The 26047-nt window shown below is 40.1% G+C and overlaps 1 protein-coding gene across 6 annotated transcripts in view; it reads left to right on the forward strand.

Moving 5' to 3' along the window:
• Positions 1 to 5931: 5931 nt before the first annotated feature.
• Positions 5932 to 26047, forward strand: part of mei4 (meiosis-specific, MEI4 homolog (S. cerevisiae)) — a 105629-nt gene continuing 85513 nt past the window's right edge. For 3 of the 6 annotated variants that reach the window (XM_044170143.1, XM_044170146.1, XM_044170145.1), the window contains exons 1-3: positions 5932 to 6135; positions 8744 to 8989; positions 12817 to 13345. In XM_044170143.1, coding sequence (XP_044026078.1) covers positions 6108 to 6135; positions 8744 to 8989; positions 12817 to 13271 — 729 coding nt within the window. In that variant the 5' untranslated portion in view covers positions 5932 to 6107 and the 3' untranslated portion in view covers positions 13272 to 13345. Of the gene's footprint in view, positions 6136 to 8743; positions 8990 to 12816; positions 13346 to 26047 lie in introns of those variants that run through there. The other 3 variants (XM_044170148.1, XM_044170149.1, XM_044170147.1) reach the window with 1 other exon arrangement.

The raw sequence follows: 26047 nt of genomic DNA on the forward strand, positions 1-26047 counted from the left end.
GAGCCCAAAGCGACGCCTTCAGCGTGTCGTCCTGTCCGACCGACAGTCCAAAGCTCGACGTTATTAACAAACATTACAGTTATTACAGTCATTCAGAGGGAAAGCAGCAGATCTGCACATCTGAGGAGCTGCAGCCAGGAAGTGATTTTACAGGAAAAATTACTTAAATGATCAAAATAGTTGCCAATTAATTTCCTGTCAGTCGACTAATCGACTGATCGTTTTGTATAAACTGTTGATTAGTTTAATTTATAACAAATCATCACATTTTATAAGCTCTTTATATGTTTTGTTTGCAAAAGTCTTAATGTATAAAGTAACTAAAGCCGTCAGATGAATGCAGTGGAGTAAAAAGTACAATATTTCCCTCTGAGACGTAGCGGAGTGGAAGCAGAAAGTGACATGAGAAGAAAGTACTCAAATAAAGTCTCACCTGAAACAAAGGCCAGCTCTTCTAACATCAAAAGTAAAAGTAATACACTTTTATAAAATTAAACATTATCCTGCAGAGAAAGGAGAATCAATATTCATATTCACATCCTTCAGAGCTGATTTGAAGCGTGTGTAATAAGCAGAATGTTTGCTTTTTTCCTCTGAGGCTAACAAGTTGGTGCATCCTCCTGTTTACTACACCTGTATTCAGGGTCATGTGGGGGCCTGGAAACCTATCCCAGCATTCCTTTTGTTTCTCAAACAATGTTAATATTTGAAGTAAATTAACAGCCTGCCAAGTAAATATTTGTCGTGCATTTAGGATGCTGCGATGCATGAAGCCGGCGAGTCTCTCCATTTTCAAAGCAATCAAACCTGAAGGCTGAGAGTGTGTGGGTGAACTCGGTGACCATAATTCATCGCAGCTATGATGCCGAACACCTGTGCTGCTTCAACTCATCATGTGTTTATTCAGACATAAACTGAGACACACAAAGTCTCCTTTAGTGTCACAGGAGGTGTAACAGCCAACATCTACGCTGACGTCAGCGTCAAGTATTTACATGACGCCTTTCTTAGTGAGGTTAAAACGAGCAGCGCGAAGTGAAAACAAGCATTACGAGTAAAAGCACGAGCGTGAGTGAGACAGCAGGTAACACAGTGACCAATAAAAATCACATAAGAAGACATAAACTGAGAAAGAAAATACATTACAGCACATGAAAAAGATCATATAAAGCTTTGTTCATCATTACAATCAAGATTCAAAGGTCTTATTTGTCATTTGCTCATTCGGTATGTGCAGTGAAACGCAGAGTTACCAGGACGATCTCAGGCCACTAATGTAGGACGGCTTTATATGTTAACGAAATTTAAATTCTAAAAGTAACCGGGAGCTAAAACAGGAGTGGATGTGTTCATGTTTCCTGGCTCAGGTCCAAAGCTGTGCAGCTGCATTTTGTACCGGCAGTAAATGAGACTGGAATACAGTGTGTTACAATAATGTGTTTATTACTTTTAATAAAAGTATCTTCTTTTTATTTTCAGCCATGCTAGCGGCATCTGGAGATTTGAACATTGGTGGGTCCACCACTGAGGTCCAGACTGAAATGTCTCGACAACTATCGGACAGATTGCCGTGAAGCGTTACACAGACATTCATGGTTCCCAGAGGATGCAAACTACTGACTTTCTGTGACTTTTGATTGAAATATCTTGACAGCTATTTATTATTATACTTCAACAGTTTTACAACAAACTGCGACATGCAAAATTGTCTTTCAAATTGACAAACATCATATGTGTCATTCTTGGCGCAATTCAAACGCAATTATTTGTCTCTCCCCGCGTTGACTACAGTACATATCTTTTCCGAAATAAGGTCCCATGGTGGTCCACCAGAAGGGGAGGGACTTCGCCTCTCTGTACCTCCAAAACTAATGACATTCCCATCAGCCTCAGCTGTACTTTGTGTTCAGTGCTAATTAGCAAATATTAGCCTGCTAAATGCCTGGACACACCGGGATTTAAAATGGCAAAATCAATTAATTCCAATGGAATTGGTGCGATCAGAGGATCCAATAGCAAGCTGAGGGGGACAGAGAGACAGAATAGAGAAAGCTTTCTTAGTTTTTAGCGGTGTTGCACCATTCACTTTTAATCAACCTCCTCTGTCGGAGTATAAACTGCTCCACAACAGGTCTGCAGACAGCTATGAGGCAGAAGCTGATAAATACGTCTTTTGAATAAACTCTATGAATGAGTTTGCCTACTGACCGTTATTGCCTGGGGAGCTTTATTTTCCCCCTTTAATAATTCATTTATTGAATGAAATGGCGTGCAATGGTGAACAGAGAGAGAAAGCAGAGAGAAGCTCCGGGAGCTATCGTTTGAGCTAACGGTTAGCTCGCCAGCTACAGCAGCTCACCGCCAGCCCTGCGAGGAGTCACTGTCACCAAGCGTCGGCCCCCCACGTATTCATAACTAACCTGAGATGGTGTGTACGGTCAACATTATACCTGCTAAATATCAGCATGTTGATGTAAAAAAACAGCTAACAAATAATGAGACCAGGAGCAAAGTGAGAAGCTTCGGAGGAGCTGTAACTTTGGTTTGCTTTTTCCCTTAATTCAAAACTGGAGAACCTTTGGCTGCGTATTACTTTTGAGGCACAGCTGGTTGAAAAATCAAGTTGAGATTACTTTTCTTTCAGAAAACAACATTAATTTTCAGGGTCTATACTTGCAGCAAGTACAAACAAAGTGAGAATTTATGCGTAAATCAATTATCACACTTCATTTCACCCTCACAGCGTCCACGTGGCACATTACATCCATATTGTGCAGCTCTAGCAGGCACTGTATCGATCGTGTTGGTGAGCAGAGAGCTGAGTCACAAAGCAAAGGCAAAGCTCCCCATTCTCCAGTCAAGCCCCTCCTGACCTTTACCCGTATGCCTGCAGGCTCTGTACTGACTAAGGGAATCACATCATGGACACTCTCGGCTGAAATGAGATTCCTTGGGAAAGTGGCCTCGCTCTGTGCGAGAGGGTGAGGGGCTCGGTGATCCAGCAGGACCTCTGCATCGAGCTGCTGCGGGTCGTTTCAGCAGACACCTTGAAATACTTTGCCGCAATTTACTCAACTAAAAGATATCTCTCCTGACAAAAGCCTTGCCGCAGCCCGTCTTCATCCAATATGGTAGTTTGTAGAGATATAGACTTTCAAAGTAACTTCCACAGCACTGACCGCAGAGAGCTGCACATAAAACCTCATTTGGTTAAGTTTTGAGAATAAAAAACATATTACATGGGGTGTAGAAGAAGAACTGGACAACTGTTTGTTTGAGTTAAATTATTAACATCACTTTATTAACAACAGGTTTTCAGCAACCACAGCTCCTCTAAAACAAGCGGCGATGTATTCAGATCTTTTACTTGAGTAAAACTACCAATAACTCCGGGTAAAAATACACCATTACATGTAAAAGCCCTTCATTCAAAATCTCACTTAAGTGAAAGTACTTAAGTATCATCAGTAAAAATGTACTCAGTGTTACAAATATCAGAAGTTTAATCGTAGAAAAGGTTTCAGTTGTAGTCGTCTGGACGCTGTTTTCAGAATCAAGACGTTTCGGCTCCCATCCGGAAGTCATTCTCAATTGTGAAAATGGTCTGAGAACTCAGAAATTTAAGCCACTCTGTGTTGCTTAAGCCCCGCCCTCAGGGAGGAGTCTGCCTGAGTATCTGTTAATAGCTAGTTTCACCTGAAACTGACCTAATTGTTTCCATGATGGCCCAGTAATCAGTAATCAGGCCTATTGTTTTCTGGCTGCACCTCCCTCATCACTGTTAAGTACCTGATTAGCATGTGATTGGCGTGACCACGGTGTTAATACACTGTGGTAAACGTTGGGCAGGCTGAATCTCAGACCACCATTTCTGTTCAAAGAGGGGTTTTCTTTTTTCACAAAAATGGCTTCTTTGACTCCTCTTTCAAACCAACTCTTCTCTCTACTCAGAATCTTCACCTCGCTGTCTTAAAACGTGCGGTTTGTAGCTTTCAGATACAAATGCACGGCGCTCTGCAATCCCGAGTTAGCGTGTCGTCTGTGCTGATAAAGTCTTTTGTGAAGTGGCTGTTTAGTCTCACCTATGTACCGTTCTTTGCAGTTTTCCTCACTGCATCGAATAGAGTAAACTACATTGCTCTGTTTTTGTGTGGGCATCTTGTCTCCTTCCTGAGGGCGGGGCTTAAGCAGCACAGAGTAGCTTAAATTTCTGAGTTCTCAGACCATTTTCACAATTGAGAATGACTTCCGGATGGGAGCCGAAACGTCTTGATTCTGAAAACAGTGTCCAGACGACTACGACTGAAACCTTTTCTACGATGGAACACTCCTGGACGAATGAGGGACTACACCGTCAGAAGTTTAAGTACTCATTATGCAGAAAAATGGCTCCTTACACACACACACACACACACACACACACATATATATATATATACTGTATATGTCAGCTATATACACTTTATAAATGTAGTTGAGTAAAAAGTACAATATTTCCCTCTGAAATGTAGTGGAGTAGAAGTAAAAAGTAGCATAAAATACTCGAGCACAAGTAGTTATTTTCCACCACTGTCTAAAACCCCATTTAACTGACCCTTGAAAGGCCCCCACACCCACATTTGAGATTTGAATGAAGGAAAATAACATGGGAATGTGGCCTGCAGTCCAAAATAAAAAAAAAAACACAAAAAAAAACCAACAGAAGCACAGCGAGTTGCCTGAGATCAGATCCAGAAGAGGGCCGCCTGTTGCTGCAGATAATTAGCCGGTGATTCTGTCGGGCTTGTTGAAACAGTCAGACGTGTTTCGACAACAACGCTCTTACATATCGAGGACTCTTGAAAATGTCATTTAGAAAACTTTCAAAAGGTTAACAATCACTGTATGCAAATTTAGACAATTTGCAGTGAATTAGACTACCATTAGTTTACCCCAGGGAGAGAAAAACATATGCAAAAAATCACTTTTTTCCTATGCCTGTCAGCTACAAATCTGCCAAAGGAAAAATCATTATAATATTCTTACGATGCTCGTTTCTCCAGCAGGAACTGTGTCACTGCATGCCCGCCTATGGCAGTGGCTCGCAGCCTTTTTTGTCTGGTGTACCTCCACATCCTGTCAGATGAGCTAATACTTCATCAACACCACATGGGGTCATTTCAATTGATTTTTAAAGTGGATGTTGAGTAACACTACAAAAAGTGGAAATTGTTATAATATTGTTTTCATACTGTTGAACTGATAATGTTTAGCTGGGTTTGGTCCGGTTTGCATTCCTTCTACAACTGTACCAACAGAAACTCGACATTTCAGCCATTTAGCCATTACTTTTAGCTAACCATTTCACCTGTTTCCCATTAATGTTACTTAATTATTTCACCTACTATTTTAACCATGTATCCATTACATTTAGCCACCTGTTCATCCATTACTTTTAGCTAATAATTTCACCTGTTTCCCATTAATGTTACTTAATTATTTCAACTGTGCATCCATTACTTTAAGCCAATTATTTCACCTGTTAATCCATTGTGTTTAGCCTACTATTTTAACCATGTATCCATTTGTATTTAGCCACCTGTTCATCCATTACTTTTTGGTAGGCTAATTATTTCAACTGTTTAACCATAAATCATTTAAAAAAATATTTTAAAACAACATAATTTAACCAGGAAAGCCTTATTGAGATTACAAAGGTTAATCCACTGCAGGTGGCAGCACTTATATAAAATCATAAATAAAATGGCCTATTAGAGTCATATGAGACTACTGCAGTCGCATATTTTAATAGCTTTGAAACTATGAAATTTTACCCCTTTTCTGTTTTGAAAAACATTATAAATATACATTTAAACATACATATATTAAAAAATCTGCAAAAAAGAAACAGCAATAATTGTAAAGGTTAGATATTTAACAGGGTCACACAGCTGTGCTAACAGGTCCACCTGAAGAGAGACAACATGGCTGACGGCTCAGTGGCACACAATCTCACGGGTCACAGATTTCGGTGTAACACCTGTCCAGCCGGTGAAGCTTAATTAGCATTGCGGCCATTACGATTGTAAACTTTTAATGGGGAGATTTAGGAAAACAAGCGCCGAGCAATGGAAAGCAAGGAGGGGCATTTAAAAGGTAAGTAGTTTGACGTTAACAATTTGAAGTGATAATGTCAAGTAAAGTCGTTTGACGAACAGAACAATGAAATGTTGAGCTGTAACCTTCACTAGCTAGCTCCACGGTTAGCTTTAGCTTTGTTTGCCAAAGTTAATTTAAAGCTGAGTAAGTTATTGTTTTCTACAGCTATTGTTTCCCACCGTTGTTTGTAGACAGTTATGGATTCAGGTTGACAGATTATATTGGTTGTACAAACAAACAAACAAACACACACCACAAGTTTTAATTGTAGCTATAGTGCTAGCTTAGCTGGATGCATCATAGCATGCTAACTTTGTTCCTCCTATATAATATGTGCATCGTAACAAAAGTGTTGCGTTACATTGACATGTCGGGGACGAGACAGATGTGGAGATTTGGGGGAAAGTAATAAAACAAGATGGACAGGGACATGTCAAGACAATACATCTGGTTTTACTGGCTGTCCGATAATGGACGCATGCTGTGATTTGAAGGCTAGCTAGTTAGCTCATTTGGCAGTAGCCTAAATAAACATTAACTGGCCCACCTGTTGATGGTTTAGTCTAGAAAAAATAGCCTTATTTTTCCACATTTTATAGCGTAGTTTGGTTGTTTTGGTTTCATTTTGTGAAGCTTTTAAAAGTTGTTTTTTAGACTTTTATTTTAGTAATGAACGTGGCTTTCATTTGCAAAACTAAGTGCAGTTGTTTTTGTTTTTTGGTGGGTTGTGATGGGAAGCTTTTTAAAGATACAGGACTTGTTTTTTTTGACTGACTTTTGCTTCAGGCTGCAAGTATTATGATTAATGTAATTTACCAAAATTACACAAACCTATTTTATTGACCTCCATTGACCTCTGACTCCTCCTAACTGGCCAGTAGTGGCTTCAGTTTGGTGGGATGTGGTGGTCACGTTAGTGTTGGCGGATTCTTTTGTTGGCATTTTCACTTTGAAACTGACATTTTACATCGCCGGTGTCTCCCATTTTATTCCTCTACGCTCATGCAGACACGCTGGACACACAGCCTGCCCTGCACTTCCTGTTCCCCACCCACACGCCCCCAGACCAATGTGATATCACGGTGCGGCGAATAAACAGCACGCCGCTATTAAGGACATTTTTAAGCTTTAAGTGTTAGATATAGATAGATAGTTTTTTTTTTTTAGATGTGCAGGAAAGGACGAAGTCAGGTGACCTTCGTTGTAATAGTCAGGTGACCTTTGTCATCATGGTAACAATGATAAGCACGTGATTAACGTTGTGAAACGGTCGCAGTTTTGTTTGGTCAGGCACCAAAACTACTGGGTTAGGTTTAGGAAAAGATCACGGTTTGGGTTAAAATATGTACGTAAGTGATGTAAGTTAAATACGTTACGTAAGTTAACTTATGTACGTGAGTTAGAATGAATCAACGCTGACTTCTGAACGGCGGTCTCCTGGGTGAAAGTCCTGTTTGTTTGACCCGTCCAGCCACCCCGGCCTCACCCCATGGATGTATCATTAGAACTGGACACTGGACCCCAAGACGGCGCCTATTCAGTCCAATGAGAGTTGCTCACCTGGCACATACGCAAAAAGAAAAGGTTCTAGCTTCCGGGTTTACTTCCGGGGAATGCGGCCCACTTAATATGCGCCGTAGTGTTTCTCCCGCTGGCCCCGCCCGAGAGTTCCCACTCGGCCCAGAGACTTTACATTTTGATGAGGTCATAGAGTTTTAAATCACTTTTCTCAGCTTGAGGAAAGTTTTACAAATATAAAACCTCCCATGGATCAAATGCTTTTTGTGCCACAGAGGACTTTTTCGTTGCAATTCCGCGAGTGGCCACTGGGAAAGAAATTGGAAGCGAGGCCGAGCGGCCAATTATACATACATTTGGGGCTGTAAGTAATGAGTGTTTTCATCGGGTTGATTAATCGTTTGATCTATAAAATGTCAGAAAATAGCAAAAAAAAAAAACCCAAGGAGATGTTTTTGAATTGCTTCTTTTGTCTGACCAACAGTCCCAAACCCAAACATATTCAGTTTACTGTCATATCGGAATCAGAAATACTTTATTGATCCCTGAGGGGAAACTCTTTCATTACAGCAGCTCACTGTCACGTCAGTGCACACAGGAATAGAAGTACTGAGCAAATCAAAATATAATGCGCTATAATACAGGTCAGATAAATTAAGTACCAAGTGGGTATAAGTATAAAATTAAAATAAGTGTGAAGTACAAAGTGGGTTTACCGGTTGAGACAAAAGAAAGACAGTAAAGAAAGCAACAAATCATCAAGCTGGATGAGAAGCTGGAATTAAGTGATTTGGGCATTTTGCGTTAAAAAAAAAAAACAATGAATCGACTATAAAAATGATGGCAGATTAATTTTCTGGTTATTGACTAATCGAGTAATTGTTTCAGCTCCACACAAGTTTTGTTTATTGGCTAGTTTCTGTACTTTCCCATGCAAAGCAAAACATCTTTTTGAGGGATTACTCTTTTGTAAAACATGTATTTTATAATAAAATTATGAATGTGGCTGAATTTTGAGTTTCACTGGCCCTCTGCGGTTTTTGTTGGCTGACTTCCTTTAAAATCTGCCCTCCTTACTGTGTTTCAGGAGCGAGTCGAGCAGAGTGGTTTTTCACCAAAGCCAAAGTCGCACTGGCAGTGGCTGTAATAAAGAACAAGCCCTCGGGTATGAGTGGCAGAGAGTACGCCGAGGCTTTGGCCTGCAAGCTGAAGAACGAGGATGAAGGCTGGAAGAAGAAATCCCAGGAGCTGCAGCAGGAGGTGCTGAGGCTGCGACAGGAATTGCTGATCACCAGAGTGACGTCAAACACAGAGAGCGCCACAGAGGCAGCAGGTAGGCCTTTCTCTGAGGATGTCGGTTACCAGCGGTGGAGGAAGTATTCAGATCATTTACTTATGTAAAAGTACCAACACCACTCTGTGAAAATACTCTGTTACAAGTGAAAGTGTGAGAGTGTAATCAGGAAAAAGCCCTTAAAGCATTAAAGCAGTGCAGCGTCCCTGTGGCTGCTGTGCTGTTATATATTCTATCATCAGGTTATTATTCCTCGTGCATTAATGTAAAGCAGGATGTTGCTGCTGCAGCTGGTGGAGCTGGAGCTCATGTTGAACCGGTTTGTATCGGACTGCAGCTGATGATGCTTTTCATTCTGGATCCATCTGCCGATTCTTTTCTCCGTCGATCGATCGATCGGTTTGGAAAACTCGTGAAAACGGTGAGAAAGGACGACCCAGAGCCCAAAGCGACGCCTTCACCGTGTCGTCGTGTCCGACCGACAGTCCAAAGCTCGACGTTATTAACAAACATTACAGTTATTACAGTCATTCAGAGGGAAAGCAGCAGATCTGCACATCTGAGGAGCTGCAGCCAGGAAGTGATTTTACAGGAAAAATGACTTAAACGATCAAAATAGTTGCCAATTAATTTCCTGTCAGTCGACTAATCGATTAATCGACTGATCGTTTCAGGTGTACAACTCTTGTGTAGTTTATAACAAAGCATCATATTTTATAAACTCTTTATATGTTTTGTGTGTAAAAATCTTAATTTGTAGAGTAACTAAAGCTGTCAGATAAATGCAGTGGAGTAAAAAGTGAAATTTAGTAGCGTGCGGTAGAAGGTGGCATGAAAAAAAGACTCAAGTAAAGTACAAGTACCTCAAGTTTGTACTTAAGTACAGTACTTGAGTAAATGTACTTAAAATAAGTAGAATATTAGTCAAATGTGTAGAATGATCATAACAGCAAGAGGACTTCTGCTTCTGATACCACTTAGAGTTTGTTGTGGTATTTATCATAAACATGTTGTAGTTTGTTAAAAGTTTCACCCTTGAAAAGGGAACGTTTAAGAATAATTCATTCAGTGACCTGCAGAGTAGCTGTCTTAGCAGACAAGAGCATCCGCCGAAAGGTGAGCTTGTGTCAAAAAAAGTGCCGACAATTTGTAAAGATATATATATACAAGCACAGAGCGTTTCTCTGCTGATGCCTTTAGTCTGAGGAGAGGATATCTCAAGGACAGGTACATCCTGACGTGAGTCCTCCGCGGAGCTCGGACACTGGGCGTCCTGTCCTGAAGTTATCGCGCAAGGCTGCTAACGATCACGTACATAATGAGTTGATAGTTTTATAGCTGCTTGTCCCTCCTTTTTGACCCGGTCAGTGAGTATTATACAAACTGGAGACTCGCTGTATCTTCCCACCAGACTGGTGTAATGTAGAGGTGTAATAATATTTCATGGCACATTTATTTTATTTTTTTTTTATTATACAAAAACACAACAATATTAACGATGTGTCAATTCTATCAATTGGCTGTCAAACGGATCAGTGCAGAGTAGAAGCAGAGCCTTTTGTGGAGCAGCTTTTTTTTGAAGGTTGTGTGGTTTTTCACTTCGCTGAACCAGCTAACTGCAGCCAACAGTCCAAAAACAAAGATTTAACAATTAAATGGAGGAAAAGCAGCAGGTGATGTGATGAGGCTGGTTAGGAATTATTGTTATATACATCTGGGAAGTACTGACAAAATGTGATATAAATGTCAATAAATTCATGCAGTTGATAAATAACTAGGACATATTGTCCCCGACTGGTTTTCATTGAAATCTTACTTACTTTACTATGACCTTGGTATTTAAAAGGTCTTGAATTTAACTTGGTGAACCCTGCAGGAACCCTGTTTACTTGCAAAGTACACAGTACACATCATATGAGTTCACCTTCAAAATATATGTATAAAAATATGTATTTGTGCTTACATATTTCCATATCGCTAGTATTTAGAGCTTCCTCTCTCACGTGTTCATCTTTCTTTGCCAGTGAAGAACTTGCTGCTTGCCAGTTGTTGCCAAATGTCATGACTGGTTTAAATAATGTTATCATCCATTTCTTAGGAATAGGTGGCACTGTTCCCCGGTAGAGAATATATCATTTTGAAACAACACTCCTCTCTTGTCTAAAAACACACAGACAGTTGTAAATAGTGTGGCCTTTATGACAGCATTTGTTTAAAGGAAAACACTTGGGCCTGAGGGGAGACATTTAGGACTGCAGCCTGAGAAAATGATAACCAAAGTCCACCTGTTCATAGAATTATGAGTAGCAACACCTATAATTTGGATTTTAGGGACTTAAAATACAACAAAGGATCATGATCTTCCTTTAAAAAGGGGAAAATACGTCTTTGCCTTCACATGTGCTTGTCTGAAAAGCATTATACTGACTTACTAAAATGCATATCTGTGTGAAAAAACAGGAAACGGGTATTGGTTTCATCCCCACTCTTTAATGTTCTCCCTTTTTATATTTCATCAGCAGTGATGTGGCAACGCAGCAAAAACAATTTACTCAGAGAAAATGTGAAAGTATAATTCAGCACAATTTTCCTCCAAAATAAGAAGTGTGGTCCTAATGTTTTGATGTTCATGATGTTGTGTGAAAAGAAAAACCATGACTGGGCTGAAGCAGAGACTGAAATATAAACACTGAGGTTTATTTTGCTCTCTGCCAATATTGACAGAGTTTTGTCAGTTTGCCACCTACAGACCAGTCTCCTCTTGTCCCAAAGCCCCTTTTTATGAATGGGGTCTCCTCTGATCTGGTTCCAGTTACTGTCTGACCATCACTTACCTTTTGACTTGTAGGAGATGATGCTATGATCATCGACGTTTTCAAAAGATTGTATACTTGTTGTGCTCTAACAATATGGTCTTTTGGTAGTGCAATGTGGTGACACATTTCTTAGTTTATTATCTTAATATGTAGACTGATTAACGTCAGACCTTGTCTCCTTTATTGACAAACATGTATAGGCTACAAAAAACATTAGAACAACTTTACATACTCTTGGACTAATTAATGGTTCACTGTTTAGAAAGACTGCAAGAAAGACTCATCTGTCCTCCTCCCTCTGCTGCTGATACGAGGAGGCTAACTAGCTGCAGACAGGTGCTGCTTACTTTCTAGTTTGCCGAGATCTGCTGTTGTTGTGATGTTAGCTACAGCAGCAGGAGAGTTGTGAGCGTCGCTGTCTGGAGCTGCTGTGCTGGCTCTGGGAAACCGTCTCGTCCTCTCTGGCTGTTAGCTTCGCAGCAGCTACTGTAGCGACAGTTTGCTAACCCACAACCTAGCTAACGTTAGTTACACTACTTGCTGTGTCGTTGTTCGCTCTGTATCATGGTATTTCCCCACCTTTTTGTTCATCACTTTAATGTTGCAGCTGGTAAAGGTGGATTTTAACTACCTTATATTCTGCTGGGTAGTTTAATCTATGATAATGCACCGTAATTTATTTGTTGATTTTTATATTTTGTATTAATAATCTGAATTTGTAAAGTAACTAGTAACTAAAGCTGTCAAATACATGTAGTGGAGTAAAAAGTACAATATTTGAGATGAAGTGGAGTAGAAGTTTAAAGTAGCAGAATATAGAAATACGCAAGTAAAGTACAAGTACCTCAAAATTGTACTTAAGTACAGTACTTGAGTAAATGTTCTTAGTTACTTGCTACCACTGGAATTGACTGATTGTTTTGGCTCTATATACAAAATTATATACAATACATATGCATTTAGACCATATGTAGGTGGTTTAGATTAAACAAGACTGATCCAGCTCCTCGTTGTTTAAGAAAACACATTTTTCTGTGTAAAATCTTCCAGGTCATGACAACACAATGGACAACGTTTCGCAGGATCTATTTGGTCCAGAAAGTGCGGCGTACAGTGCAAACCTTCAACTAGGCTCCGACTCAGAGACTCCTGAACTCCTGCTAGAGGACCCCCAACCTGCCGTCACTTCCCCTCAGCCGCCAGTTCCCTCCAGTCGTCACGGAAGTCCTCGTGGGAAAGCCATGCTTCCTCATGTGCAGTTCCTCCAGTCGCTGTGTTCCCTGCACCGAGTAGAAGGGAACCACAGAGGCCTGGAGTCACTGTGGTTCTGCCCCGATGGGGATGCAGGGTCAGTGTTGGTGGACTCTGTGTGCCAGCTACTTGACTCGGTGGTGGCGGCGTGCAGGGATCCCCCTCCGCTGGGACCTCGGACCTCGTCCTGCAGGCCTGCCAGGTCGCAGCTGGAGCGATGGACCTCTTCTGCTCTCAGAGGCTGCCGTCTGTAGAGTTCATGAGACGTGTGGAAGCGTCGCTGAGGGAGCTGACTGGGATGCTGCTGCACAGTAATCACATCAGCAGGGTGAGTAGTGGGATCCGTGGGGAAAGCATGTTTGCATGCACACAATATTTCCTTATTAATTTGGCTGTGGTGGCCACCCACAGCTGGAAAATTACCCCCACAGTCAGAGCAGTTCAATTATAGGGTGACATTGATCTGGCCTTTTTGATGAGATATATAAACATACAAACAATGTTTGTGTGATCAAATAGATGGAAAATCTAGATATTGTTACCATACTTATAAACATAACTGGTCTAAAGCCATATTTGCATGTACGTAGTATTAATGTGTGAACTTACTGTAAATAATAAAGTACCCTTGAACCTTTTGATGATCGGCATAGAAAATTGTTGTAATCACGTTCGCTCAGTTGTTGTTGAGACATTCAGTAGTTTAAGGTTAAAAAAAACAAAACATGCAGTTGAAACCAGTCCCTTCAGATTAGACTAGAGTGCCTGCAGTCTCCATGATAAGAGGAAGGTTGTGCCAGATCCTTAAAGAGCAACTTGTAGGTTGACATTACTGAACTTATACTTTCAAAAGCTAATATACCATTTTATATGTTTTAGAAGCCATACTAGTCAACACTAGCTTTTGTGCCTGGGTGCGTTAGCTGAAGCTGGTCACTCACAAAGACACCTGCCCTGTTCTCTGCTGGTTCTCCTCACATTCAATCTCATCAAAGTGGCATTAGGATCCCTATTTATTATTGTTAAACTTGGCCTAGCTTGGTTCTTTTATTGCCTAAAGTTATTTTATTGTGCTAACTTACTGTGCATACTTTTTCAAAAATAATACAAAACTCAGGATAAATCCTTCCGTATCAAACATCTGTCACCTCCTGTAAACTTGAAATGTGGATATTAAACGTTTTAATCTTTCACACAGACAATAGCCTCTGTGGTCAGCCTAAATTCATGACAATTAAAATGTACTGAAAGCAAGAATCGAAGCAAAAATGCAACTTTCTCACTTACTTTCACAGCAGGCGAAAATATCTGGTATGTAATATCATAGAATGGAAAAATTAACTTTCAAGAAAATTAACAAACAAAGAGAGAGTGATCCTCCTGAGCTTGCTGTAGGTGCAGGGACACAAATTAAATATTCAGATAAACCTGACATGAGTAGAAACAGAAAATCGTAATACACGTCAGATTCTGGCTGCAGTGGCTGGGTTTGATTCACATGGGGTTAGTATAATCAGGGAACCTCTGTCTTCGAGTTTTACTCAGCAGATTCCTACGGGATTAAATCTCCATATTCACAAGTTTTTCTTACCACTGGACATCCCTTGGGTAATATTAGTCCTTTTTGAAAATAGAGCTTAAGGGGCTTACGTGACAGTTGCTGTAGTTGGGGTGCTATATTAACTTTACCCAAAACAAGTTTTAATGCTACCCAATTTCCCACGAGCATCATTAAAGTTTCATAATATTTTATTTTATCAAGGCAAGACAGGACTATTGGTGTTTGTGTAAAAAATGTGTTGACTCAGCTTAATGTATTCAGCAGCAGAGATCTTGTAGGCAAATGTTTAAATTGATCGATTTTCTGCTTAAAACCAAATAGTTAGATCAATAGTTAAATGGGTAAAATACAATTTGTGCATAAACACTGAATTTGATTGATTTTTAAAAGCAGCTGTAAATAGGATGGGGTGGAAAAAAGGCTATGGCTGCTTGTCGTCGTTTTGCTGTGAGACACCACATTCAACAGCACCTTCATAATATATCCGCTTAATCCTTTATTAACCTTGAAATGACATTGAGAGTATTTTCATTACAATAAAGAAAGGAGTGCAGTAGCCTGTATCATTAGGTTTAACATTCATTCAAAGCTCACTGAGTCCATAAAGGGTAAAATTGCCTTCACAGCCGATGGTAAAAGTCACTCACCGCCTTGTGCATGTTACTGTCATGACAAGGCTCGGCAGCTGGGAAATGGAGATGAAAGTGAGCCTGAGTTGACAAGGATGACGTTATCCCATCTGGCTCTTACTAAACGCTCAGGGGATGGCTTACCCAACTAAGATGGCTGCAGGCAATTTACTCTTTACAGCAAATTCCTCCCTCTCTCACTCTCTCTCTCTGTTCGTCACGACTAATGGTGAAGAAACTGGAGTTTTCTTCCGAAAGCGGCACAGTGATGTTTAGCAGTTGTCAATGAAACTGATGATAGTGGTGAGGAGGGTTTAAAATAATTCAGATTTAATGAGGACTTCCATTAACACCGCACCAATCTGTCTCTGAGAAACTGCCCCCACAGAGGCAAGTTGTCTTGCAGCCTTATAGGACAGGTTACAACCAATCACAATAATGTCGTAAATTAAAAAAGCAAGAAGGCCATTAGTTGGACTCAGTACGTGATTATGATGAATCATTGCTTTACCATTTTTAAAGGGAACGTGTAACGGTCATAGATTCAGATGTGATGAATAAAACATTTGAACTGCTTAAGCTATACTCCATTCTGACTCCACTGGGCTGCACAGTTAATCAAAATATTATCGAAATCGCAGCTTGGCCAAAACGCAGAAGCTGCAATTTTTATGATGAAGGTAAAATGTGTGACAAAACATTATAATACTGTACTGTGGAGCTGCAGAGACGCCCCGGCCTGCACGCCTTGTTCTCCACATGTAAGAAAACATGTTTGTTTTTTTTTTTTTTTGGTACAGACCCCAACAAATGTCACATCATCATCATGATTTTAATGGTTTTTTCAGTGAAAAATGAAAATTGTGATGCAAAAATGATCTTTCCCACTATTTGTGAATCATATCGTAATATCTGTCAAAATTGAGTGCAATATGATTATTATTTATTTTTTTACTATGACTCCATTTTACCTAATGTTGCATAGGCAGGTTCTCATAAAGCCAACACTTATTTTGGGCGGTGGGGAGTTGCTTCAGGGATTCTGTGACTTGCTGGAATATTTGGTAATGTTTGGGTATAAAAGTTTAAGAAACTATTAGACTAGAATACAAAAGAGGATTTTTTATTTTTTTTGTCCACTGAGGTGGAAAATTGGCTTTACCTCACCATGTCAGGAAATGGGCACTAAAGCATACAAACCCATAGAAGAACAGAAAATATTTATACAGCACCATCAAAAACCTGGCGTTAAGGAAAAGATGAAACAGAAGACATAAAGTAGAGCAGGTTAGTGTTTGGAGTTAAGGATGCTGATTGCTAAAATGTGTCTTCCTGGTAAATGTCAGTGAGCAGACGCGTTCCTTCAGATTTAAAGGTATATTTATAGGTGTGTGGTTTTCTTTCCTGATACCGAGTACCACATTTAATATCAGTATATACAGTATACTGTGTGGAATCATTTTTATGTAAAGGTAAAATGAGGCCAAGGATTGGTTTGGCAATAACGACTGAGTCGATGGCCTGCCGTGGCTGAATGGAGCTGATAGTAGAAGCACTGAATCTAATAATGACATTGACAAAGAAGCTGTATTTACTGTGGATCGGTTAGAGTATGTCATGGCTGATACCCTCGGCAAGCTCTGCGACTGGTCAGCTTGTGTTTGCTCCTCCAATGATGCTGGTGGAGGTTGTCGATAGTAAAGACAACGTTAAGGAGGTTGAAGAAACACTTATTTCCTCCTTTCAGTAACACACTAGCAAGCAAGCTAATTAGCAAAGTCCTCTCCACTGCAAACCTTCTGCTCACTGCGATCACCGCTCTCTATCGCAGTGAATGAAAGAACTCTCCTAGTCAGCAGCGACACAAACTTTCCCACTGTTGCTCTGTATCGTAAAGGATGTTACCAAAGTTACTGTGGGCAATATAAATAAAGCCCGACATAGCCTGGTCGCTTAAAATACATCCTGATGCTGAACTATAAATCAAAACCTACCTCCTGTTAACCCCACCCGTCAACTGGCATGTTCATGCAATGCGGAAGTCACTGTAGTTACTGGTTTCTGATTTAAAAGGGAAACTCATTGTTTGAAAACCAATATATCTGAGTGGGGCTACAACGAACGATTATTTTCATTATCGATTAATGTGCCGTGTATTTTCTCGGTTAATCGACTAATCCTAAAATGGCCATCTCAGTTTCCGGTGTCCAAGGTGATGTCTTCAAATGTCTTGTTTTGTCCAAATATATTAAATTTGCTGTAATGTAAGACAAGAAAAAGCAGCAAATTCTCACATTTGAGAAGCTGGAACTGTACAGTATTTGGCATCTTTGTTTGAAAACTGACAACAAACAATTTATCAGTTATAAAAAAACATTATACAGATTAATTTTCTGTCGAACGACTTATTGATTAATCACCTATCGTTGCAGCTCTATATCTGACTTGGTTCTAAATAATATGGAAGTGTCTGAAAAAGCAAACAAACATGGACGCCAAGTCTGTTTAACTTGATTAAAAGCTTTAAATGGATATAGTGCCATATTGACCTGTAGAGTATTTTTTTTTTTTTTTTTAACCTTCACACAACCAACTCTGCAACCGTCCCTCAACATTAGATGAGTAACGTTATTTATTAATTTATTTATTTAAGTAAGACAGCTGGAACCTCCAGCCGAGTGAAGAGCTGAAACACACTGACTGTCAGTTGCCATGTTGAGTCGTAAACATGGGAATCTTTCCCATCCATACCTTCCATCCCACATAATGTAAACATGGCGTTCCAACAGTTCCTGACAGTGTGAGCAGCTGTCGTCCTGTATTTTTTTAAATGCCATTAATTAACAGACAAGTTTCACCTGAAATCTTTTGCGACAAACTGTGAGGCTCCCACGAGATTTGGCACTTTATGCAGACTCTCTCACCTTTTCCTCATCGCACCTTTTTTATAGAGTGAGCTCTGTGTTTGGAGTGAGATTGCACTGTTTAAAGTAAAAATCCTCTCTTTGTTACCACTACCGTTTGATATCCCCAGTCTGTGATGCTCAATGCGTGGGCAATCTCAGAGCCCATCGGCTATCGTCTGATGACGATTCAGCCTCTGGGGGCGGCGGCCAAAGTTTCGGGGCCAGCGGATATAGCCGGGCCAAGACTTCCTCTTCCGTGCGCCGGTCGTCCTTTACAGTCCGATTAGCGATCTTGGAACCCATCGGCCAACGTCTGACGACGATTTGAATGTAGATCAATTTAAAAAAAAAAAAAAAAAAAAAAAAAAAATGTTTGTGTTCCGAGATTGATTAAAAAGCGAAATCCTCGTCAGACGTTTAGCCGATGGGTTCCGAGATTGAGAAAAAGCAAAATCCTCGTCGGACGTTTAGCCGATGGGTTCCGAGATTGAGAAAAAGCAAAATCCTCGTCGGTTAGCCGATGGGTTCCGAGATTGCGTTTCGGCCAATGCGTTCTGCCTCTCTTGCTCTTCACACTTACTGTTTACCTGCATGCAGCCAACGGACTACAAACGGAAACCAGAGCGCTTCCCAATACCAAAATCTTGTCCCTTGCCTACAGATTCTGCATTCATATGCAGATGTCTGTTTATAGAGATGAATGCATCTATAATTAATGTTTTTGATGTGCTCACTCTCGTTCAGCCTGCCTCGTCTTCTTGCTTTGGTGAGTTTCATTTCATTTTTTTCCCCAGTGTATTTTGACAAGGCCTCGTGAAGGGGTGTGAACTTATTACTCTTGAGTCAAATGGGGGCCTTTACAGGCAGAGGAATAGCTTTTAAAATGTGATCATTCAGCTGTGGGTGATACGGGTCACTGATCTCAGCTGTGCTTGTTGCTCAAAATGTAACACCTCGTGGCTGCATCACATTTTGGTCTATTGATGGTACCGAGCCTAGAGAAATTGGTTTCTCTGCCTTTTCCATTATGGATGCCCCCGTGTATGGCGGGTGAACTACAGTCCAAAATGGCAGATTTGGAAAGAAGCCTTTGCACGTTGTTTCTGCGGAGGTGGCACTAAAACCTGATATTTAAAACTGATGTCTGTGTTTGATGTTAGTTATCCACTGGGACACAATAATACACGTGTATGTATACCAAACAACACAATGGGCCAAAGAACTCAAGGAACTGCACGCTGCTTATACTTTTATTGTGAAATTATTTATATTTTTTTCTGCTCTGCTGCCCCAATGTAACGTTTTCATTCAGACTTAAAATGATCTCCGTTATTGCAGTTGTTTGCCACCATGTGGTGTGTGGCATGACTACTCTGCCGACAGTGTTCAACTTCTATTTCATTGTAAAGCTGCAACAATTATTTCAAATAATCTGTCGATTAATTGTTTAGGCCATAAAATCCCGAAAGTAATGAAAGAATTTCCTTTCATTCATTCTTTTGTCCACCCAACAGTCCAAAACCCAAAGATATTTAGTTTACAATCATGTAAAGCACAGAAAAGCAGCAAATCCTCATATTGGTGAAGCAAATGTTTGGGATTTTTGTTTGATAAATGGCAATGTTTTTTCTGTCGATTGACTAATCAATGTATCGACAAAACGTTTTAGCAATAATATATTTCAACCTGTGACAGCAAACTGTCTCTTTCCTGTTATGGTGAGAACCTTTTTAGATAAACAGGTCCTCCAATCTAAACCATTATTATCGATTATGGTCATAATTCACACGGCCACTACAGGTCTTTGTCTGGTAATTGTAAAAAAAAAAAAAAAAAGGTAGTTTTTAGGCATTTGAACAATCGACTGATTTCATTGCTGTCATTTTTCTTGTGAGGACGGTCTCTGGACGGTGTGCACAGGCCAAAATGAAGCCAGGGAAATATACTATTAAACAAACAGTTCCTGTAATATAACACTGATATCCACCATATCAGAAAAGTATCAGAAACGCCACCAGAACACTGGTCCTGATGTTAACTGCAATCCCACACAATTTACACAATGAGTCTCTGCAAGTTAGTTGATTTTTACCTTTTTACTCAAATAAGCAGAAACCATTAGCTGCCTGGGCAGTAGGAAATCAATCTAAATGCTTACAGTGTATCGAGGGAAATGGCGGTCAATAATGTAAAGTACATTGAGTTTGTAGTCAATTGGACAAAACAGTCAAATCACTAATATTGTCCCATTATTTAGTTCTGTTTTAATTTGAAAGTGAAAAAGCTACAGCCCTTTTTACCTCAACTTTCACTTGCTCAAATGAATTTCAGTGCTTTTGTGCAAACTGACAATTCAACTGCCTACAGGGCTTGAACTTGAAATCCAGATTTCAGTGATTACCCTTCAAAAGACACTTCAGACCCTCTCAGCGGTTCAGCTTCGACTGACACTCGCATTCAACATCTCACATGCAAACAATTAACATTTTAAACTGTCTACAGGAGTTTGCACCTGCGATTTTCAGCGCAACTGAGCACACTTACATTTTCTTTAGAAAATGTGGCCTTTTCTACGTTTTTATATCTTATTGTATGAGTGGCAAGCCAAGCACAAATCACTGCATTTTCCGTGTATAGCATACATGGATCTCGGTATGAGTTGACTTCGCACGTGTACTGTACAAAGCAAAGTTAGCTTATTCACACATAACCTCTCTGACTTTGACCGCAGAGCTTAATGTCTCTAAGATTTTTCTGTGAGAAGGTAACCTTCGCGCAATTTCTCTTAAAATAATTTCCTCAGAAATCTCTTTAACTTCCTCCAATAAGGACGTTGCAGAAGACTTTGAGGATTAATGAACTCTTTAAAATTTTTGACGTCCAGTGAACACTCCATCGCTCTGCCAGTCAAACTGATTGTTCACGACAATTCAGATATGGAGGGGAGGTCAGAGATGAAGGGCAGGGGTAATTATAATACTGGAAAGACTCCTGACAAGATCAAGGCGCGTCAGCAGAGGAAGACAACCACTGGGACACGACTTTAAAACATTCTGACGCCAGACAAATCTGTCAAACACGCTGTTCAAAAACTATTTTATATTTGGCCCAGGACATTAGGTTCTGGTGACTGGAGGGCGAGGCGCAGCGTCCTCAGTTTGAGTTTAAGATACATCTTCCACAGGCTCCTATAGCTTTGCTTCATTGTCATGCAGGGACTGCTGTAATACATCTTGGTGTACGTAGAAGCCCAGTCTGAAGGGATTTATTTTTTTTTTTTTAAACCTTTGCTTTTCTTAGTGAAAGTTTGTTGTAAACTCATCCTCTGCAACATCAGCAGGATTTGGCCTGTCAGCTCAGGTGCTCAGCCCAACAGCCTACCACTTGCTGGTCGGGGCTTTAAAATGAGGCGAAGTGTGTCACAAACAAAGAGGTGTTTTTTCCTTTTTCAGCTGGTTTAATTACATTACTTTAATTTATGTGAATGTACTAGTATATTAATGTTCTAATAAAAAAAGCCCAGCCCTAAAAAGCTGCAATTAATGATGGTCTTGGATTGATGTGTCACATTTTTCTCAGTCATTTACTCTGTTGAATAAATAAAAATTGTGAAAAAAATCCTCACATAGAATAGAATCTGATTCATAGAGAATCTTAAACTAGTGAGTGTTTGTAATTTTTTCTAGATAAATGACTTAAACGATTGATTGATTGTTTGCTGTTGATCAACTAATTGTACATCTTAAAACAAATGTCAGTTTCTTTAGAGCTGAATCAATTAGTTGATTAATCTCGATTAATGGAGAAAATAACCTGCAGATTAATTGATAATGAAAATAATCGTTAGTTGCAGCCCTAATTTTCTTAACTTTGTATATTTACAAACTATATATAAAAACGGTTTGGCCCCCAGGTTGAGAAATGCCATTTTAATTTTACTGTCATTCTCATTTGGACATGCCTTTTTGTCTGTTTTCCTCACCATTTTAAATGTATTATGGGAAACTTTAGGGCTGCAACCAACGATCATTTTCATTATCAATTCATGTTTTCTTAATGAATCGATTCATTGTTTTAGTCTATGAAAGGTCAGAAAAGCCTAAGATGATGTCTTCATATTGCTTGTTTTGTACAACAAACAGTCCAAAACCCAAAAATCTTCACTTTATTATCTCATAAGACAAAGAAAAACAGCAAATCCTCACAACTGAGCAGCTGGAACCTGGGAAGGTTTGGAACTGTTGCTCGTCAAATGACTTTGAAACGATTAATTGATTATCAAAAATATCTAAACTGTTGTTGATTATTATTCTGCTGATTGTTTAATAATTTCAGCTCTAGTCTGCGTCGCGTTTAACTGGCAAGGTCACTGAGTATTTAAACTTGCTAATAGTGTCTTTATAGTTTAATATAACATGATGGGAAGCTACCAGTCAAAAGCTCAGTTAAATATGGAGAGTCGCTCTTCTAGACGCTTTGGTACTATAGGGAACCCGCCATCATCTTTCGTCCCTTTTCTAAAACCCCAGCTAGGTAGTCAAACAATGAAAACGGCTGAATAAGAGTCCTCTAGCAGTGTCAGCTTAGTGCTTAAAGTCTAAGTGTGTTCCATCTTGAGGAGTAATGCCGCGAGCAGCTGCAATTTACCCAGTGGCAGGTCCTGCCTTCAGCGCCGCTCAAGTCCACGAGGAGAGCTCTTATTTCTGGCTCAGTTTCTCCGACACACCTGGAGGAGTCGTTACGGTCTAGGAGGAAGGAGATTGGACAAGATGAAGAGCCCAGACGGTGAAATTGCAGATCCTGAATCCCAAGTGGCGTCACTCAAATGTCACTCTCCCACTGTTTTCAACTGCAGGCATATTTCATGTAATAACCTTTCAGAGAGGAGAACAGTTTAGTGTCTGGCTGGCCTCATATAGCCTCACATCCACCTCATCTTACCGTGTCATCCTTTTGTCTACTGGAAGAACTTTTATCACCTTCTCGTATATTGCATCCAGCTCGCCTCATGTGTTTCAAGCCCAAACAGAACGCTCAAGTACACCTTTTTATCAATCTATTACTTTCCAGACAATGCTACCTTTTCACTTTTATGGCTGCAGCATTTGCCTGCAAACATGAAGAATGGGATTATAAAGTATTGAAGATTTATGTCGAGCTTTTGTCAGATGTTTTTTGCAAGACATTCTGGATGTTAACATCTTGGTGAAGAGAGGGTAGTTTTGTCCAACAGCGTGCTCCATATGTTACAGAACATGGTTGTATACTGACAGCCATTAGTCCTTTTAAGTCACATCTTGGCTTTCCAAGAAATAAAAAAATAGTTTTTTCAAGGGCATACAACAACAAGTAACATGCACAGAAGAATGTAAGAAATAATGGACAAGAACATTCAGCAATAACTGAAGAAGACAGGAAAAGATACAAAAAAAAAAGCTCCCTCCCACTCAAAGACAGCGATGAACCTGGACATCAACTAAAAGCTTCCTCCCCAGATCTGGATCCTATTCTAAGAACAGTTAGAAAACTGGGACTGGATGACCTGAGAGGTCTGGTTGGATCAGTGAGCAGGTCAGAAATATACTGGGGAGCCGAAACCAGTGCTAAAGTGCTTTTATAGACTCTTTTTGTAGAATTTGATTGAGAGTCGCTCTGGGAACAAATGAAAAGTTGCGGCACCCGGTCTAATAATTGGGTGGGTGTGGTCACAAGTAAGTAGGCCACACCACACCTGGACACACCCAGCTGTGATGGGTGTGGTCCATTTCAGCCCGTAGAGGCCAGTGCAGCGACCTTTTCCTCCCTCCAAAATCTAGTTTAGAGTAACTCTTTACGTACCGCAATAACGTGTTCGGCGTTCCCTCTGTCTAAGGACTGGCTGTTGCATTTAGAGCTGAAACAATTAGTTTATTAATCGATTAGTCAACATTTTTTATCAGTAAGTCATGTATTAACTACATGACATTCTGTGAAATGTGAAAATTTGATGCTTTTCTCCGTTTTACATCATTGTAAACTGAATATCTTTGGGTTTTGGACTCTTGGTTGGCCCAAACGTGACGCGTGAAGAGATCATCATGTGGACTGGAAATTATGATGGCAAAACAAACCAAAAACAGTTTCTAAATAAATCCACAGTTGATTTATTTATTCTTTTAAGCTTGAAAGATTCACAATTTTATTTTCTATTTCGCAAAACACCAAAGCATGATTGACCACTCGGAAGGCTGTCATTTTAAAGAATAGGGGTTTACCTTTACAGCTGTAGAACGTCACTACCCAATGCTTCGCTTCACAGACATCCGCTTTAATAATCAGTTTCAGCACAAACTGAACGCTTGTTCACAAAGTCATCTGATCCAACTGTTGGTATCTCTGCACACCAGAGACTTTGAGAGGGCGTGGTAACTGTCAGTCATTTTTTTTTTTTAAACTGGCCAATCGAGTCCTCTTGTAGATGAAATGGTTTGATTCGCTATGAGATAACAAGAGCCAGCTAGCCATCCTGAGTCACCGCTGTCCCGTAAACTGCGGCAAGTGCACAAATACTTTTAATTATTCATGCCGTAGATTACGGGAGTGTCCTGACTCAAAACGGGTAATGTAGCCAGCTATCACCTACATTCACTTTTTGAGTGAAAGTAATCTTTTTGTGCATGTTGTAATTAAGTGATTTTCACAATGTAGAGATTTTACACACCAGATTTTTTAAATTTTTTTTGGTAATTAGTCAATATATCACCCAGCCCTCGTTTCTGTACAGTTGAGTTTCTAAACAGTTAATCAGTGTTAATTAGTTGCAGCCCTAATTTCTATTGATATGTGCAAGCAGCGTGTAACTGAGGCGCAAAGCACAAGAGCTTTTGATGTTACTTTTTTGGAGCGTGACAACTATAGTGCAGCCCACCAGGATTACCAAAAAATGGTCAAAGCATCAGGAAAGTGCTGAATGGAAGAGACTCTTGCAGATGGACTTAAACAGTAGCTGGACATTAGAGAATCAGCTGATGAATGCAGCGAGAAGCTAAATTCAAAGCGAAACTGACCTCTATCACAATATCAAAACACTTTAAACACAGCAACTCTTCAAATGCTTCTTATATTCCTTTACTTTTCGTATCCGTCTCCAAGTAAACAACCAAACCAGCTGGTCTGATCAGGCTTGTGCATCAAAAGGCAAAGAGGTCGAAGTGGAGAGAAGGAAGGCCTCATCAATCTACAGCCTGAGAAAACCTGGTTAGGAAAACTGAATAACAATCTCCTCCCTTCAATTGTTTCAAATTATGAATTAATCTCTTGATAGGATAATCATTTAGACAATTTCACATGATGTCCTCGAATCACTCGGCACTCAGCGGTAGTCAGCAGCAGAGGCAATACAAAGCAAATTCAATTTCAGGTTTTGTTTTTTTTGTTTTTTTTTATTCCTCTTTCAGTTGCTCACACTCTGTTTGAAGAACACGACCAAACACGCCTATCTGATCAGCGTTAAGCATCAAACTATTTTAATTGTGCACGGCAGAGTTGTGCAAGGTTACTAGTTGAATTCCCCAAAACAAATTTGAAAAGCAACAGTGGTCATGACGCCCTTGAGCCAAACAATTTATCCCCAGCTGCTGCCGTGGAGCTGCCTACTGGCACAACAACAGAGGACGTTTTGGATGTGTTGGGCTGCTCTCATTTGAAAATATGAAAAATGGAGTGAAAATGAATTAGGCTGTTGCTGTATGTGAGCATGCATGCTAAGCATAACCCCTCCAGGGTGAGAGAAATGAAAACCCGCGGCAGCAGCTAATGGTGTGCTGCGTGTGTTTGGCATCAGGATGTAGCAGCTAAAAGGATAAGTCTGGCAATATTCAGTATTTTTCTATTTGTCAACAAATGCCATGTTCAGACCCAAACCATCATGAACGTATCTGCTAACAGGTGTGTGT

This window comes from Siniperca chuatsi, linkage group LG16, assembly GCF_020085105.1.
Source record: "Siniperca chuatsi isolate FFG_IHB_CAS linkage group LG16, ASM2008510v1, whole genome shotgun sequence".
NCBI classification, from domain to species: domain Eukaryota; kingdom Metazoa; phylum Chordata; class Actinopteri; order Centrarchiformes; family Sinipercidae; genus Siniperca; species Siniperca chuatsi.